At 33.2% G+C, this 20,141-nt stretch overlaps 2 protein-coding genes and 1 long non-coding RNA gene across 3 annotated transcripts; 1 reads left to right on the forward strand and 2 right to left on the reverse strand.

The window, feature by feature from the left end:
• The first annotated feature begins 4,625 nt into the window (after positions 1 to 4,625).
• On the forward strand, positions 4,626 to 7,374 carry LOC120202087 (probable cysteine protease RD21B). The gene is made up of 5 exons (XM_039202569.1): positions 4,626 to 5,156; positions 5,463 to 5,698; positions 5,794 to 5,934; positions 6,328 to 6,780; positions 6,957 to 7,374. Exons 1-5 carry the CDS (start codon positions 4,682 to 4,684, stop codon positions 7,050 to 7,052), a joined length of 1,401 nt encoding a protein of 466 aa, XP_039058500.1. The 5' UTR covers positions 4,626 to 4,681; the 3' UTR covers positions 7,053 to 7,374.
• A 1,837-nt stretch (positions 7,375 to 9,211) lies between these two features.
• LOC120202090 lies at positions 9,212 to 9,779 on the reverse strand. The gene is made up of 3 exons (XR_005523705.1): positions 9,724 to 9,779; positions 9,554 to 9,610; positions 9,212 to 9,461 (listed from the first exon to the last, which is right to left on the reverse strand). It is a non-coding gene; the product is annotated as an uncharacterized LOC120202090 (long non-coding RNA).
• Positions 9,780 to 9,909: 130 nt separating this feature from the next.
• LOC120202089 lies at positions 9,910 to 10,624 on the reverse strand. The gene is made up of 4 exons (XM_039202570.1): positions 10,454 to 10,624; positions 10,289 to 10,342; positions 10,058 to 10,189; positions 9,910 to 9,982 (listed from the first exon to the last, which is right to left on the reverse strand). Exons 1-4 carry the CDS (start codon positions 10,599 to 10,601, stop codon positions 9,978 to 9,980), a joined length of 339 nt encoding a protein of 112 aa, XP_039058501.1. The 5' UTR covers positions 10,602 to 10,624; the 3' UTR covers positions 9,910 to 9,977.
• Positions 10,625 to 20,141: the final 9,517 nt, after the last annotated feature.

Below are 20,141 nucleotides of genomic sequence, written 5' to 3' on the forward strand. Positions count from 1 at the left end.
CATGCAAAGCCCCTCAGAATAGACCAAGAACAAGAAAAATCAGTAAAACAAAACAAAGACGTTGAGGTGATACAAATCGTTGAATTGAAGGACAAGAAATGGAAGTGGTTACCCACAATACAAGATTAACGGAAGGGAACCATGCTGCAGTATCCATCCTTGAAGAAGACAGGAACCAAATCAAGGAACCACTTGGCAAGAACAAAATAGGAACATGAGGTCCAATACGCTCTAATAAGAAAAATGTTAGGGTTAAAAAACAACATGAAGCCAAGCCTACAAGTAAACAAAAGGTCTCCAATTGGGTGGATTCAGTTTCCCAACACATTGATAGTCTCGTACAGTCTACCCATCCTGTCAACGTCCAAGGTTCAAGTGAACTTGACAAGATTGAGGAGGATTTATTAGAGGAACATAGAACCTTAAAGAATAATGAACCAGGGACCCTAGTGGACGTAGTTGTCCAAGAGGAAGCTTATTTCCAAGCTCCGCAGTAAGCGACCAACAACTTGAACATTTTAATGATGAATATGATGATATAGAACTGCAAGGGGGCTGCAAAACCCTCATTTAGAAGAATTCTCAAAGCTTTTGTTCACACTCACAAACCACAAGTAATCGCAATACTTGAAACTAGAACAAGTGGCAACCAGGCAGACAAAACCATAAAGAAGCTTGAGTTCGAAAACTTATTTAGAGTCAAAGCGCAGGGTTTCAGCGGCGATATATGGGTTTGCTGGAAGGAGGAGACGGAAGTCGAAATCCTTCAAGTATCAAATCAATTCATACATAGTCGCATAAAGGATGTTAAATCGAAGCGTTGGGTATTCTTTACCACAGTTTACGCAAGCCCCAACGTGACGAAAGAAAGCTGTTATGGACAGGCCCCTATTTGAGTATCGGCAAGAGGGTCCCTTGCCCATCCCCTCTCGCCCGGTACCTTAAATTTTTATATTTATATATAATTGAAAAATAATAAATTATTTTTTTAGTCATTAATATATTATTATATTTTTATTTTGGTTATTCAATTATTATTATTTTAAAATTATATTTAACGTTACATTTAAATTTTGTTGGTTATCCATCATTAAAATTCAATAACGATATGTTGGTAATGCTCAATCCCACATAGTATTGAAAACACTATTGAGAATGGTATTTAAGGCTTGGCTTTCTCACTCCCTTGTTGGGTAATAGAGAACAAGGAGGACTCTCGCGCACCGCCGCCGTCGCCGTATCGTCTCGTATCGTATCGTATCGTATCGTATCGTATCGTATCGTATCGTCTCGTCTCGTCTCGTCTCGTCTCGCTCGCTCGGCTCGGTCGTGGTCGTGGTCGTGGTACCTAAAATTTTATGGACGATATTAACCCTATTTCTAGCCTATAAATAGAGAGCTATATTAAGCTTCTCAACTCACTCTTAAACATTCACAATTCACTTACAAAAGTGTTTTCTACAGTTCTCTCTGAGTGTTTTCCTATCAGAAGAGTAATACCACCAGCAATCCACTTCGGTTTCGGGTGTACGGAATTCGTAGCGACCGTATTAACCTCGGGGGACGGTCTGCCTACTGCAGCGATTACACACATAGGGGAGGATTCGTTTCTAAGGCAGTGGTTTTTACCACAACACAGTTTACGAATTTGTTCCTTTCAATTACTGTTTATATTTCCAGTCAGTGCTAACGGTGTAGTTTTGCAGTTCATATATCCAACATGATATTGATATGATATTTTTAAATTATTTCTCGCTTTTCATTAAAATTATATTTCTTATTTTTTTTGCTATTAAAGGTGTACCTTGAGCAACTATTCATGCCCCTCATTTTGTATGGAGCTCCTAATTTTTTATAATATTGTTTATTTTATAATTTAACTCTTTAATTTTTTTTAATTTTAGTTTTTTATCCTTATAATTGAGGTTCTTAATTTTTTAATCCTATTTTTTTATCTTTATAATGGAGGCCCTTATTTTTTTTCAGTCCCATTTTTTTTTACATTTATAATTGATGATCCTAAGTTTTTAAATCCCGCCTTGTACCTTTATAATTAAGTTTCTGTTTTTTTTCAATATCACTTTTTACCTTTATAATTAAGGTCTCTGATTTTTTCAATCCCATTTTTTATCATATAATTTAGGCCCCTAATTTTTTTTAATCTCACTTTTTACCTTTAAAATTATTGTCCATATTTTTTTAATATCAGTTTTTACCTTTATAATTGGGGTCCTTAATTTTTTCAATCATAATTTTTACTTTTATAGTTTAATCCCCTAATTTAATCATTTTAAACGATTTATTAACGTAATATTAAAATAATTATTCAAATTATTAGAATATACTTTCATAATTTAGGTTTGTTTCTGAGATTTTAGTTGCCTGGGGCAAATGTAAAAATTAGGTCTCCAATAATAAGTATCGAAAAATTAAATTGTAAGAGCAAGAAAAAATAAATAAATTTATTTGTAAATTATTATTTAGTATGTTTAATAAACTATCTAATAAATACATAGTTATCTCATACATTTTCGGGACCCTAAGCGAAACTAAAAGATAGACCCTTATAAAATGAAAGAATATTATAATACTTTGAATAATTAATATAGTATACTTTGAAAAAGTAGGATTACAAAAATTAGAGACCTCAATTATAAGGATAAAAAACTAAAATTAAAGAAAATTTAAGGGTTAAATTATAAAATAAATAATATTATAAAAAAATTTAGGAGACCCATACAAAATGATAGGCATGAACAGTTGCTCAAGGTGCACCCCTAATAGCAAATATATATATATATATATAATTTTAATGAAAAGAAAAAAATAATTTAAAAATATCATATCAATATCGTTCTTGATTTTTTTAATGATGGATAACTAACAAAATTAAAATATAACGTTAACTATAATTTTAAAAAATAATAATTGAATAATCAAAATAAAAATAAAATAATAGATGGGTGACTAAATAAATAATTTATTTTTTTAATTATATATGAATTTTACAATTTTATGTCCCGAGCAAGAGGTGGCTCTTGGCAAATGTTCCTATTGCCCATGCTCAAATACGTGCCTGTATATATATATATATATATATATATATATATAATCTAAATATTTTCTAAAATCAATAATAAAATAAAACTAAAGTATAAATTTAGTAGTTTATTCTGGATAGAACTACTTTTTTTCCTCAATGAAGATGTCAGCAGCTAAGTCAAGTAATGCATGCTAAACTAAATATCAAGGAATCACAAGTCAATGTTTCTTTTAATAATACATCTCTAATCATACTTTTGAACAGTTATATTTCGAGCCAGTAAAAGATTACCACGTGTTCATGGAATTTGTACTAGAAAATGGTTTAATCATTGTTCATAAAGAATACGCATCTCCAATACACTTGTATTTGATATTCTTAATTATTGATTAGGAATAATAGTTGATTAACGATAAGTAGGGATGTAAATAGGGATATAAATGAACGAAATTTGAATAAATAAAATTGCGGTGGTGTTAATTTGTTTATTTTTATAGGTATTTATATTCAAATAACCTTCTTATTAATATTATACATAATCTAATAAAAAATATACTAAAAAATTAAATATCCACATATTTCATTAATATCTACAAATAAATTAATGAAATCTATGATTATTTTTCAATGGTATGATTATTATAAAACTTAGCAAAGAGAATATACTTGTCAATCAAGGGGAAAAAAGGCATATCAAACAAATGGTTAAATATATGACGTGGAATATAATGAAAGCGAAATTATTGAAAGTAATTGCTCCACCAACACTGTGATGCTGATTTCCAGAGTCTTCAAAAGTTCAAAATTACGTGGCCCATCCTAATTCACTTCCTCGCCCTTCAACCTGAAGCCACTTTTATCATTTACCCCCCCCCCCCAACCCCAAAGGAAAAAAAAGAAATTTACGCAAATAATTTTCCGATTATAATATTATATTTTATTAAATTATGATTATTAAAAGTTATAAAATGATTCTTTAATTATATGATGTTTCTTTATTAAGTCATCGACTATTAAAAGTTATAAAATGATCATCTAATTATTTATATGTTTTAGATTCATTCTTTTCGTTAAAAAACTGACGATTGTCTGATTTAGACATTAACATACTAACTAAGATATGATAGTCGCTTGAGATTATAAGATAATATTTTATAAGATCTTAGTTAATAGATTAATATCTAACTCAAATTATCATTAAATTTTTAATAAAAAAATTAATTTAAAACATATGAATAATTTAAAAATTTATTTTATAAATTTTAATAATAAAAAAATAAAAAATAATTTATAATTAAAAAATCATTTTATAACTTTTTAATCATAATTTTTTATATATATTTTTTAAAAAAACACATATATTTTAACTAGGGTAAAAAAAAGCTGCTCCTATTATCACGGGCTGCTGTCTCAACTTCCTTTCCCCAAGCCAATCGTATCACGCCACACCTCATCCACTGATCCACAATTATTGACCTTATTGGAATTAAATTACCATTACAACTTAAAAGAAGAATTTTATTGGAATTAAATTACCATTACAACTTAAAAGAAAGCATTTTTTTTCTCTTTATAAACCCATTCATCGCTGCACTTTCTGCTACCCTACACATTCAAAATCCTTTTCTCTTTTCAAACATGGGTTCACTGCTATCAACTACGGCGATTCTCTTGCTGATGATGTTCATTTTGTCATCAGCTCTTGACATGTCCATCGTATCCTACGATGACGCCCATCCCGATCGGTCAAAGTCTAGTTGGAGAACTGACGACGAGGTTATGACCATGTACGAGGAGTGGCTTGTACATCATGGAAAAGCGTACAACGGTTTGGGAGAGAAGGAGAAGAGGTTCTGGATTTTTAAGGACAATCTCAGGTTCATTGATGAACATAACTCGGACGAGAGCCACAGCTTTAAGCTCGGGTTGAATCGGTTCGCTGATCTGACCAACGAGGAGTACCGCTCCACGTACTTGGGGGTTAAGAAACCCAACAGAAAAGTTTCCAAGAGGAGTTATCGTTACGCTTCCCGCGTCGGTGAGGCGTTGCCGGATTCCGTTGACTGGAGGAAAAAAGGTGCTGTGGCTCCGGTCAAAGATCAGGGATCTTGCGGTAAGTTCTATTGTATATTATTGTCTTCTGATATTAAATTTACTTGACTCCACGCTTTTCTCAGCAAGCCTTTTTCATGGACTTTTTTTTTAATTCTGTTAATTTTATTTCCATAGTGAGAGTTGAAAAAGGCCTGAAAGTGAATCGATTATCTTTATATTAACTTAGATCTTCACTGAAAAAAAAATCCATTTTCGAGACTTCAGGGAAGGATCTTGGACTGTGTCCTGGTTTGAAGGAAACTTTGCTTTTGTGGATTTGTGTTTTATAAGATGGTTTTTACTGACTGTTCAATGTTGAATATAGGGAGTTGTTGGGCCTTTTCAACAATTGCTGCAGTGGAAGGGATAAACCAAATAGTTACAGCGGATCTCATCTCGCTCTCAGAGCAGGAATTGGTGGATTGTGATAGAGGCTACAATGAAGGGTGTAATGGAGGGCTCATGGATTATGCCTTTGAGTTCATCATCAATAATGGTGGCATTGACACAGAAGAAGATTACCCTTATACAGCTCGTGATGGAAGATGTGACCCCTCTAGGGTTTGTATTTGATTTCAATTGCAAAAGGGGACAAAGACATGATAATAGAATATAATTAACTTTCCTTGCTAACTTTGGTGTTTTATGATCTATAGAAAAATGCAAAGGTTGTTTCAATTGATTCTTATGAAGATGTGCCAGCAAATGACGAGGTAGCATTGAAAAAGGCAGCCTCAAATCAACCAATTAGTGTTGCCATTGAAGCAGGAGGCAGGGCCTTCCAGTTATATCAATCGGTAAGATTCCGCATCCATTAAAATTAATAGTTTTTGTAAGACCATAAGTTGTGATTAATGATGTTACTCATATAGCATATGACTATGCTTTATGGAATATAAGTTTATGTGGAGTTGATGTTGCACTTTGTTGCTAAATTGTCTGCTCTTTAGTTATAAGCTTTTTATATTGGTATAAGAGCCTAGCTGTTCAGAATTCAACAGAATTTTTATTCAAATTTTGAAGCAAAATTTGTTCCCCACGTACTCTATGCTTCGATTATAAATTATAATGACTCTTGGCTAGGATATCAAGTCTGGAAACCATCTAATAAATTTCATATTACACAATGAAGCAGCAATGTTTTCTTAAAATTGGAGTTAGAATAATGTTTTGTCCACTGTTCTATTTAGGGTGTGTTTGATGGAATATGTGGCACACAATTGGACCATGGTGTGACTGTTGTTGGATATGGCACTGAGAATGGTAAAGACTACTGGATTGTGAAGAACTCATGGGGTGAAAATTGGGGTGAGGGAGGTTATATCAAGATGGCAAGAAATGTGGCCAATTCTGTAACTGGCAAATGTGGAATCGCAATGGAAGCCTCTTATCCTATCAAAACGGGTCCAAATCCCCCCAATCCTGGACCCTCTCCTCCATCTCCTGTAAAGCCTCCTACAGTTTGCGATAATTATTACTCCTGTCCTGAGAGCAATACCTGCTGTTGTCTATATGAGTACTATGGCTACTGCTTTGCTTGGGGATGCTGCCCACTTGAGGCTGCCACTTGCTGTGAAGACAACAGCAGCTGCTGCCCTCATGACTACCCTGTCTGTGACATAAGGGGAGGCACCTGCTTGATGGTATGAACATTGTTATATTCTAGATTATGCTATTGACATATTTGGTTCTGTTTCCCTGAAATCGTTATTGTTTGCGTGTTCTGGATCATGTGTCGTTCAAACTAATCTACCTTTACGTTTCTAGTGATAGATATGCTATTGACGTTGCGGTTGCTTGCTTTGAATTTGTTTTGCAGAGCAAGGGCAATCCTTTTGCAGTGAGGGCACTGAAGCGCACCCCTGCTAAACCTTTCTGGGGACATGGAATTGCAATGGAAATGAACATTTCTTAAATAGAAGACCAACATGGATTCTAAAGGGAGGATGAACGAAGCTTGACATTACTTGAAGTTCTCCGTTTTAACATATTGCCAACTTACTTTCATTTTCATACCAACAACTGGATGGCCTATAGACATTACTCAGATGCCAATTATGTATCTAGCTTACATTGTTTTATCCATGTTGTATTTGGGAACAATCAGAATGCTGCTAATTTCTATTGGTCCTCTGAATATCATTTCATCATTTAGCAATGGCTTTCAAGAATTGATTATCTGTCAACCCTATCCGTCTTTTTAGCTGCTTAATATGAATAACCAAAGTTTCTGCCTATTTGACTAGTTTGGCATGACTAAAATAGTTGTAGGCATAACTGCATTTGAAATCTCTTTCCAGGGGCATTTGGATCCGTGTAGAATTAATACTCTTTGCAGTGACTAGTTGCTTAATATATGATTGATGTCGCCTATTTATTAACAAGTCTTCACAATTTAGGCAGTAAAATTTTAGCTTAAGAACTCAAGATCAACATGCAACTATTGCCTAAGGCCTTAGTTTTAGTATGTGGAATGCAAGTGCCTTGTTTCAAATTTGTTAGCCTTACATCTGATTGCTATGAGTGGCATGCAAGTAACCTCAAATCCAGTAGGCATATTTCCTTCACTGCAATATAGTCACAGGCAAGACATTTCTTAACATTAACTAACTAAAAACGTATCCGAGTCAAAGAACATCTCACTCATCACATCCTACCAATGATACCTTGAGTTGTATTGAGTCGGATCAGATGTGGATATATATTTGGAATATCTCTACCTTTACTATTTGTTTCTGAATACATTTTGAATGCATCTCAGAAACCAATACTATAAGAAAATGAAACATCCTGGTACCATGGTTAGAAACTTCAAAGGTGAATGGTGTCACAGTTAGTTAGGGCTGCTTTCAAATTGCAAGCTGAAAGTACCCGAGGCAATTGCCTAGAGTTTTCTGGACAATGGAATAGTTTTATACTAATGCTAATATCTTGCCTGCTAACAAAAGGGACCCTTTGCCTAAATGCCATGTCTCACAACATAAAATCATACCTCATTTTCTTAGATCTATATAGTTGGGACCCAAAATATTGAAACTTAGGGGATAATCATTCATTGTGCCGAGAAGGATGGACCAGATTCAAAATGTTGCAAATAATAACTCAATCTCACTTTCCCTACTCAATCATCCATTGCCATTCGTAATCTTCATTTGGGTTTTCTAGGGTACCATTTCCGGAAACGACAAGTATAGACCATTGAATCCGAACCCCACCCTTGCCTTTATTGATTGCCTCTGGTATTGGCATTACCCATAATATCTGTCCGTCTTGATTATGGGAGCACAAAAAGAACTAGAATCATATGTATAGCTTGACAATTATATGCATCAAGTTATAAGCTTGCATTTTTAAGTCTAAAAGCACAATTTTGTTCTGTTTAAGTCATTTCATATCAGTCACCACCATCCGCATCATATTTTTAATTATAGAAATATGAAATATGGTCTTATTTTGCATAGGATAGATATCGTTATCATTAGCTTATCACCCTGCAACTGCACATTATTGATGTTATAATCCACAGCTTTTGACAGCTACAAAGCTTTCCTGGTATAAGGCATGTATTTGTTGGTTGATAAGTTATTTCCTCAATACAACTAGCTAGCAAATTACACTTCAGTGAATAAGTGTAATATTTTATAGACGGACACAACAAAAGGGTAAAAAAAGACTGACTGAACTAAAAATGCAAATCATATCTTTGTTAATAAATACAGCTGATTATCCTAAGAAGCTAAGCTTCATAATACTTGCTCATAAGTCTCAAAGAGGTCCCAGTCCTAGTTGTACTACTGCATCATCTTGTTGCTGGAAATTAGCTTTTACAGTGCTTGGCTTCTCCTCTTGAGCATCTTCTACTTTACTAGAAGTTTCTACTTTTGTCTCAGAAAATTGATCTTCACCTAATGAAACTCCCCTGTTAGGCTTCAATCTCTGGCTTCCATTATTGGTATTGTCGATCGGAGGCAGTTATGTTAGGAGCTTCGATAGAATTATACGATGGGATGACAGGAAAAAAGGGAGGAATTAACCAAAAGGATGATCCTATAATGCCATTTTGTGCTGTTCGAACCTAAGTCGATGGATTTCATTGGAGAGTCTTCCAGCTTTCGATGACCAATCTCTTTGTTCCAATTAACTGGCGCTTCTCATCGAGACAGAATGCTGTTTCATGGTTTTCAAGTATCTGGTTACGTCCTAAGGTCGTATGGATGTTGAATTGGAATGAATGGTCTTTGAATGGAAAAGACACCTGGTATGGTCTGGAGGTAGCTGAATTTCCTCTGTATGCTCTGATCACCAGATCGAGATCTTCCACAGTCTGAAAATTCCATTATTCATTACTCACTTAATGCCAAAAGAAATTTTCTTTAAAATGCTGAAAAAAAAGAGAAAAAATAGTAAGAGAGAGACCTTGTCAAATGAACCGAGTTGAATGATACCTTCCCTGACAGAAACAATGGCAATTGTCTGTTAAGAACCATGAGAAACTGTAATCAGCATTTTTAATAGGTTAATGCAGCAGCTACAATTAGAATTCTCTGTAACATGCAAACACTTTCCCTACATATATATACATAAACCTGAATGCCTGAATTGAACTGAACCTCTCAAGCCTTTGGTTGCTGCTTATAGGATAAAAAACTGAAAAATCAGGCTTTTAACTTACAGGAAAGGTTACACATTGCTATGGTGAATGAATACTGTTGAGGACAGTTAAACGGTTAATCTTACAGGTTCAATAGACATTCCAGGAGGAAATGAAGTACAGGATCATTGTCATTTGGGGTTTCTTTATACACCCACTTGTGTCTGTTATCTGCTGCAATTTTGCCTATTAATCTGTAATCAAAGTACCATTAACTTCACCATTCAGCTGTTGTTAGGAAATTTAACTATAATTAAAGAAATTATCACCCTTCTCCATAGTTATAGACTCCATGAGACAATTTGATGAAAATATGAGCTCCAAACCTCCCTTCAACAAAGCCACTTCCACCACTCTCACATTCAAGGATGTCACATAAACCATCTTACCAAACAAGAATCCTAAAACACAAAGAGTCATTATTAAGAGCCTGCAAATTAAAGAAAATTGAAACTTGGTTCTGCCACATATACAAAAAGGAAACTTTTAACTCTAAATACCAATTCCTTTTGTTTCCTTTGGAACGATCAAGAGCACTCCCTCCGTAATCCCACCTGCAAGAGAACAATTTGTTTTACATGCATTAAGTGGACATAACATCAGACAAATTCATTCAAGCTTGTTGGCCTTAACATTTACTAATTTTGTTTTATCTTTGTTCTTACTTTGGTGGTGGATAATTTCGAGGCACTTTCCTTCAAAACACAGCATAAACCCACTTTGAAGAAGTGGAAGAATCTGAACTGAACTTGAACACAAGCTCCGTAAGGTGTGCTGCATGAGACAGTTAAGCATGGGGACTCCAGCTTCCATTGTACAAATAAGAGCAAAGAGTGAGAAAATAATGAGAACTACCACTCGACGATGAGTCCTAGTTACGTAGGTATAAATAAAAGGCTGAATAGCTACATGGGCACGCTCCAATCAAATTCATTTGCATAATGTAAACATCTCATTAGTAGGAACATTGACGAGGGAGTTTGAGACAGTCTCCATCGTAAGGACTTGGAGATGGCATTTCATGAGCAGCAGACACTGTCCCCTCGGAAGCTTCTTTAATATTTTGTCGTTCCTTAAGACAGCAGAATAGACAAATATGAAACAGTTGGTCTTAATAATGTTGTTCCATTAGGAGTATGATAGTTACGAGAGTTTTGATGGGATTATCTCGCCATGCAAACTGCAAGTGATTCTCAATTGCAATTGAGCTGCCAAGCTTGCAATTGGCAATAAAATGACCAAAAAAGTGTACGAAAACTGAGGCTTTCCCCCACAATCAAAGCACTAATTTGATACTTAGTATTATCAGCTACAAATCCAACGAAAAAAAGGGGAAATGTGTTTTCTAATGAGTTATATAAAGCCTAATTTGTATTTCCTTTCATTAGAGCAACATTAAATTTGAATCTATTTAAAAGTTGAAGAGAGTGAAGGTGACAAAGGCGTCTGAATCATCTTTTAAGTGTCTTCTTTTTTTGTTCTAACAATAGTAGATGTTGATATCTATATTTGTCTATTGTTGTAATTGTCTGAAAGGCTAAAGGTTGGTTCTTGTGACTACTAGGTTAGCATTGATTTTGATAAGTGTGATTAAAAAGTACTTTAAAAAAAGGGTTTTTGAAAAGTATTTTTAGATTATTTGGTAGTGTTTAGTATTGATGTCAAAAAGTGTCATTGAAAACACAAATGACCATTTTAAATATGATGCTGTAAGTAAGAAATATATATATATATATTTTTAAATTTTTTAATATTATAATATATCAAATATATTCTGATACTATATAAAAATATTTTTGTTAATAAAAAATAGTCTTTTAATAATTATGCATATTCGGTGAAAATATATGAATTTCAAAATAATTTAATATAAAAAAATTGACATGAAAAAAATATAAATGTTCAATTCATAAATAATTTATTTTAAACATTAGTGTTAAAATTGATACAATTGAAAGTTTAATGGTATAAACGAGTCAACGCTCAAAGTCTGATGATATTTGAAGTAGTTTTCTCTTATGTAGTTAATTGAGTTAGTCTAATTTATGAAAATGGTTTTAAATTTATGGATGAAACAATTATTGTGAAATTATTAGTCTAATTGAGCTAATTGAGTTAATTGACTCAATGTGACATCTTATATACTTCAGATTGATCACGTCGACTTTGAGGTGTTACAGATTTTATGTAAACATTTGAATTATAATTAAAATTTATGTATATAATTATATCAAATCAAAATTCACTTAGGTGGCGTTTGATTTGCTTGAATGTTTATGATGGAATTAAAATATGTGAAGGAATTAGAATCTGTAGAAATTGGAATTTGAATCTGAAACCTGTTTGGTTGGCAGGAAAATGAATTGAAATCCAATTCCATATTCTGTTTGGTTCACAGACATGTCAGATGAATTTGATTTCAGTAATATAAAATGACAAAATTGCCCTTTTTGTTTTTTTTTTAATTTTAGTTTGTTTTATAACTTACATGTAGAAATATATTATAAAAATTTTAAAAATATTATATTTTCATTTTATTGATTGATTATTCATTTCAATAAATTATAACAATCATACTAATAAACATCATAAGTTAAAATCATCCCAATTGGGGATGACCATGGGTCGGGTTGGGTTGAGTTTTTGGTCCACCCGACCCAACCCGAGAACAATGGAACCTCCACCCGAGACCCGACCAAAATAAAGTTTCACCCGACCCGAATATATGAATTAGAAACCCGACCCGAAATAATAAAAATATTATTTTTATTCAATAAAAACAATGACTTAATTGAAAAAAATTATATATAGAGGGGTATTATTGTAATTATTCCTAAATATATAAGATAAAATTATATATTTTTTCGGGTCGGGTCGGGTATTTTTCACCCTAAACCCGAACCCGACCCGAATATCACACTTAAAAAACCCGACCCGAACCCAAAATTTTTAAAAAACCCCGACCATATCCCAAATTTTTTTGAAAAAATCCGACCTGACCCGAACCCGAGCCGAATATTGCACTCACAAAAACCCGACCCTACCCAAACCCGTAAATTTTTAAAAAAATCCGACCCGAATACCTAGAGATTGATGAGGCTAGTATGGTCAAATTTCACATTCCCTCCTCCAAAGAATTTCAATTCCATCATGTTATGGATGAAATTTACTTTCCATCCCTTGATGGAATTGGATTCCAATTCCCCCTTTGAAAACTTGAACCAAACATGAGAAAGTGGTGGAATTGGATTCTAATTCCAACTAATTCCAGCGAACCAAATGCCACTTTATAGAATTTTATAGGTCATTTGTATGAACACCAACGACTGCAATGATGATTAAATGTTCATTATCAAATGATTAAGAATACTTAGAACAAATACTAATTTATAATCACCTTCAGTTTATTGAAAAAAATATCATACTTTTTTTTATGGTCCAATAATGATTCCTCAACTTCTGTTTTGTTTTTGCATAAAACATTACCTGATTTAGTAATAAGGTTGAGTTCCAAATTCAAATTTCATAATTATATCATTAATTAAATGCTTAAACTAAATATTAAACAAAAAAAAATCTATAATCATCTAAACTTATGTCAGTGATTCGTAAATCTTTCATGTAAATAACTAACTTTTATTATTTGTGTATTATTTTGATACATCCTTTATGTAGACATTAAATTTTTTGTTCATTACTCATTATTTATTATTTATTTTATTTATTATATTTTATTATTACTATAATAATTTTATTATTATTATTAAATAAATTTTATTATTTCAGATCCAAAATACAAGGACCAAAATCGAAGCCTGAATACAGACCCGACCCATTTACACCGGAGCCCAGTTATGGCCCAACATATAACCCAAACCCTTTAGGGTTTGTAACATTTCAGCTAGGGTTTTCTAACCCTAGCCCCAGCTGCTAATGATTCTTCCTCCACGCGGCCGCCGCCGTTGATTCCAGATCATCCAGCGCCGACGCCTCTGATGCCAGGTGGTCCAAACAACTGCTGCCACGCCAAGCCTTCACCGAGCTTTCCAGAGAGCCAGCTGCCCCATCCACGTCAAGACCCTACTGTGAGTCACCACTAGAGGTTCAGTGACTCACCAAGGACCATTCTTATATCCAGTCTGTGGTAAGGTTCATGGTGGCTATAAAGCCACCGAACCTGCAAAACAAAAAGAGGGAGGACAACAAAACAAAGGAAAGAAGAGACCACAACAGCAACAAACAAGAGAGACAGAGAGCAGAAAACGAACAACAAACAACAATACCCAACAGTAGCCAAATAAAGAAGGAGAAGAGAACAGAAGCTTACCAAGGAAACTACATAATCATCGGAGCCTTTCACGCGTCCTCACACTCCCCCGGAGATACAAAAAAATCGAAGGTAGTAATCGTAGATTTACTACGTTTGGTGGGGTTTTAGGTTAAAACAACCTCAAAATAGGTTTTAGGACTCTGAGATCTATATTTTGGGGTAGGTTAGAAAAATCCGGACACCGTGAACGGTGGCCGACGGCGACGATTATCACCGGAGCACAGTGGCCGGCGAATGGCCAGCTCTCTTCCCCGATGAGTGTATTTAGAGAGATGGGGGATAATCTCTCAGTTAGAGAGAAAAGAAAAGAAGAAAGAAATGAGAAATGGCCATTATGGCCGGCCATAAAGGGTTCAAATACCCCTTCCCAAACGACGTCGTTTTGGGGAGGGGTATGTGTGTAATTTCACTATTGGTCAAACCCTTTCCGCAGTACCTACAGTTTTATAATCTTCTATTTTAGTCACTAAAATCTATTATTAAGTCTTTTAATTCGGTTTCTTAATTTTAGTTTATTATAATTTAGTCCCTAAACATAATTATATATATGTTAAGTAAAATAACCGAATTAGCCATTATAATTTTGTTAAATAATGTTTTAGTCCCGGACATCATGTTTTAATTTATTTTAATTTAATATTCGAATTTGATATAAGTTTATTTTAGTCCCTAAATTAAATAAATATAAAATAGCATGTTCAGTCCCTGTGATTTTAAATAAATAATTATGAATTAGGGTATCTAATTTTAATATGTTATAATTTAGTCACTAGTTTTAATAATATGTTAATTTATTGTTAATTTTATTGTTTTTTTAAATATATAAGTTTTAATTTTATTTATTCATTGTTTAATTTTTTTATGTTTAATTTTTTTATTACTATTATTATTATTATTATTTAGTCATATGAATATATATATAATAAATAATTTTTTTATTTTATTTTGTTTTTCTATGAAATAAAAATCCTATTTATGAACTATTTATGTTTAAATTTTATTTTAAGAAAATATTTTAGTTATTTATTTATTTTTTAATATTAAAGGAAAGAGCTATCTTAAAGCAACTAGAAGCCCTTTTCTAATATTTTTAAATAAATAAATATCTTACTATATTAAAATAAATTTGTTATTATTATTTTAAATGTTTTATTTATTTATTTATTTTTTAATATCAAAGAAAAGAGTTGTCTTAAGGCACCTAGAAGTACTTTTCTGATATTTCCAAGTAAATAAATATCTTATTTATAAATAAATAAATATATATATATATATATATCTTAATATATTTTCTTAAAATTATATTAATAAATTTAAAATAACAGGATTATGAATTAAATATATTTTTGAATTTTTAAATTTCCAATAATTGAGACTATTTATAATTAAAGAGTATCAATCTTGGGCGTTGTAGGAGTGCTAATCCTTCCCCAAACGTAATCGACCACGAATCCCTTTTTAATAAAATTTTGGTTATATGTAGATCAGTTTTATCTTTTAAATTATATTTTATTCAAAACTATTTTAAAAGATTGTTTTTAGGTATTTGACCTACCTGACCCAAAAGGTCAATGGAGACTCCCAAAATATTTTTTTATATAAAAATAATTTATTTATTCCCGCCAAGTAAAAATTTGTGCCCGGACAAAAACTAGTTACGACAGCTTGGCGACTCCGCTGGGGACCTTTAGTCAAGCTTTAAAATTAATTATAAATTATCTCTATTAATTAGAAATTAGAAATTCATATATTTAATTTTTAATTTTTTTTAAAAAAATTATATATACTTATTATTTTCATAATATTTATATTATTTTATTAATGCTTTATTTTATTTTTCAAGTATTAAATTTCATTATTTATTGTCTGTCAGAGTTTTGAACATTTCTCCTCACACACAACACATGCATTGCATAACATAAGCTTTTTAATCAAGCTTGTCCCTTTTAAGTGGGAGTAAAAGCGACGTCTTCGTGAGAATTTATTCTCTGTGTCAGACCTAGCAAGTAACTTTCGGGGTTCATATGCTCTATGTCTTCGTGAGAATTTATTCTCCGTGTCAGGCATAGAGAAGTGTATCCCCTCAAATTGAACTCGATCCACTTTAGTCTGTGATGGACTAGGATTAAGGGTTAGCAGCCCAAGGGGCACTGACAAGGACAATTCGGGTACCTTTATTCTTAGATCTGAAACTCTGCATATAATAAACCCTAGAAATTCACCTGATCTAAGACAATACTGAACCTCTGTTCGTACGTATACACAAAGGAGAAATAAGCTTTAGCTTTTAATTTATTATTTTTATCTCTGAATAAATGCATGCGAACTAGAAATCATGCAGTTAGGTTAATTTTTCCAAACAAAGCATGGAACTAAAAAGCATGAGGTTAGAATACATTATATACCTTGATAGATAGAATCTTTCTTGGTACTAACCAATTTATTTTTTCCCTTCCCATTTTTATTTTTCATACATTTTGTTTTGCTCTAACTTGTTTATGTTGATTTCTTTCGTCTGCATTGCATGATCATGGCATAACCAAAAGGAGTTGACTTAAAAGACTATTCATCAAATTGGAAAGAAATCGTAAATGGACAAAAAGTTTTATGATCAAACAAAATATAATGCAGCAAAGGAAGAACATCTTGAGAAAACTCCAAAGATAAAAGCGAGCAATACACATAGAGATCCTGTTATATTAATACCAAAAGTACTCCACAAAAATCCTGCCAGATTGATACCAAAAGCAGTCTATGGTAAGAGCATCAGTTAGGGTATTCAGAATAAAGGTAGTTTTTATGAAGCTCAAGCATGTTATTTGAAGGACTTGAATGACCAAAACAAGAAATTGAGCACAGAAGTGGAAACCATGCAAGAAGATTTCCAAAAGATCAGTCAAGCTTTTCAAAATGCTAGCATAGGAGATACCCCAGAAGAGTGGATAACAGAGGTTACCAAACTGAAAAAGAACTACAACATATATGAAGATCTAATCCAAGAACTTCTTAGACAAAAAAGTTCTCTTACAAGGGAAAATGAGCAACTCCGAGAAATGACACAGAAGATGAAGAAACATCAGAATGTCATGGAAGAAGCTGCATTCCAGACAAGCAATACGACCCATAAGCTGATCGACTAACTTAGCTTTCAAGAAGAAATGGGAAAGTTATCTCCTATATGTAAAGTTTTGTTGAAGATAGGACTAAAAGTTGTCCCCTATATGTAAAAGTTTTGTTTGATGCACGGAAACTTTTATGTTCAATGAAATCTAGGGATGGCAAATGGGTATAGTTTTATGGATTCCGCACCGCATCCGCTCTAATTGGGGCGGGGATGGGTATAATTTTAGCGGGTAGTGGGCGGGTATGGATTTAGAAAGTGGTACCCATCGCGGATGGTGGGCGGGTAATGGGTTTAAGACATTACCCGCCCCACATCCGCCCGCCCCACATCGGCCTGCCCACCTAAATATCCATTAAATTTTGGACCATTATGAATTTAGGTGTAATTTTAGAGACTAACTTATAAATTCTAATATTGTATAAGATATAACATGTAATTTATCCAACTCTCCAACAAATAGCAAAGGATATTTTGGGCATTCTTGTCTCCACTGTCCCATCAAAATCTGTATTCAGTATAGGTGGAAGAGTAATTGGTCCTAATGTATGCTCAAAATTGGCTTTGGGCCGATATTAAAGGTAATATTATTATTTAATTTATATTAGTTGTCAAATTGTGCTTAATTATCTTATTAAAGTTTAGTTACTAACTTATATTAGTTTTACTTTCTATTATATATGTAGGTAGTAGTGAATTTAAATTGGAGCGCTCTCAGTTGGAGGAAATAGAGAATGATGATTGTAATACTGGAGTATTATATGTCACAAATATTGCCTGAAATTTTAGAATGTTGTGCCAAAGAATAAAAATATTATGTGTTTGTCATTTATGTTTCTAGACTTTAATTATGTCCTTTATTATGGTGTTTTATGTATTTTAAGATCTATATTAACACTTAACTTAGATAATCCTTGGATTATTTTATTATGTTTCTTAATGGACATGTTTTTTTTATGTTTGTTGCTTATGTATAACTTAAGTTTACTGTCAATCGGGTCTAGACGGGTACGTAGCTAGTGGGTAGTGGGGATGGATTTGAGAATGTACTCGCGTGGGCGGGTGTGGATTTGAAAATTTGTACCCATCATGGGTGGTGGGCGGGTGGTGGATTGAAAAATATTAGGTGGGTATGGGGATGGGGGAGGGGGTATCCGCACCCGACCCGCCCGTTTGCCATCCCTAATGAAATATGTTCTAAGATGATCACTATTGAGTGACACCTTTTCATACATGCATTTGCATTTTGCATCTTTACATTTTCATTTATACTTTTATGTTTTCTTTTGTATTGCACAATTTGCATTTTTTTGTTACATTCACATATTTACATTTGCATTTACATTTTGCATTTTTACGTTTATATTTATATTTTCATTATTGCATTTGCATATTTGCATAATTACATTTTATTTCAAACTATTCTACATGCATTTAATCATGACAACGTGGAATAATTCGTGGAGAATTCCATGACAGAATCAAAGTGGAGTTAACTTGGTCTTCCTAAAGAAGGATAATAGCCATGAATAAGATTTTAGCAAGGGTTGGTAGAATCGAGAAACTAAAAGAGCAATTTATCGAGACACAACAAAAGATGAATGATCAAGTAAAAAAGTTCCAGGAAGATTCAAAGGAACAACTGACCAAATTGATGGACCTAGTGAATATTGTAATCCATGGAGAGAAACCCTTAGAGGATCCTGTTGTGAAAGATTTGAATGGGATTACGAATAATGTAGATGATACAATGGAAACAAATGACCAGAACTTTGCCAAGGAATGTGGAAATTCGATAAATCTCCAAAAATCGGGTATGACCCCAGAACAGGTGACAGAGATCAAACTGAAGCGAAGCATAGAAGAGGTTTCGGTGCCATTGAAGAAAGCTAAGCAAAGCAAACATCTAGATCGTCAGCTTCAAGAAAGCAAAGAAAATAATTGTAATGTGACAGTAATGTCAGGGGAAATTCTACCCAAATTTCCTTCAGTTTCATGCAGCAAGTTATATCCTGAGTTACTCAAAGCCCATCTTATTGGCCCATGTCAGGCTAAGCCTTTGTTTCCTCCTTACCCAGGATGGTATAATGAGAAATTCTTTTGTGAATATCATGCTGGAATCCGAGGACACTCCATCGAGAATTGCGGTAACTTCAAAAGACAAATTCAAGACCTTTTGGTTCATAAAATCATAAGAGTTGATGTTAACAGTCAATCCATTTTGATCAAACAATCGGGATTCAAACCCCAAAATGAAGTTAACACGATCAAAGCAAATAAAGATCATACAGCAGAAGTTATTGAAAAGAAAATGGAAAAATTGAGGAATATAAAGTATGTATGACAGATTCAACTCCTGATACTTCTCTAATACTAAAGAATGAGAAAGAAATGAAAAGAGAGATAATTCGAGTTTGGCCCACCGGTTTAAGAATGAATGGGAAAAATGTAACTTTGAAGAAACCTCAAACATTTGTATCAGATGTTCTGAGGACAAGTGAAGCAGTGGGCAATATAAAGAGTATGGTGAATACTACTCCAATCACAACTGCAAGATGCATTCATAATTAGAACAAAACTATCATCACCAAAGAAAGCTGTTCTGAATATAAAATTGAACCCAATTTCCACTCGGGGAAGAAGAAGATGATAATAGAGACTGATCAGGAAGAAGTAAAGATTTGTGCATTTGAGGGTTTATCCAAAAACATTGACACAAAAGATGAACAAGAAATGGGGGTAAATGAGGACAAAAACCTTAGTCCTATTACACACCTAACATTATAATGAGACATGATAGATAAACAAGTGGAAGTTGATATCTACCACTGTAGTACCTTTATACTTTCAGCATCTTGTTTGAACTTGTTTTTTGTTCATTTTCTCCGCCCTTTGTGCAATA

Source organism: Hibiscus syriacus, unplaced genomic scaffold (assembly GCF_006381635.1).
Source record: "Hibiscus syriacus cultivar Baekdansim isolate YM2019G1 unplaced genomic scaffold, ASM638163v2 tig00008146_pilon, whole genome shotgun sequence".
Taxonomy (NCBI): Eukaryota; Viridiplantae; Streptophyta; class Magnoliopsida; order Malvales; family Malvaceae; genus Hibiscus; species Hibiscus syriacus.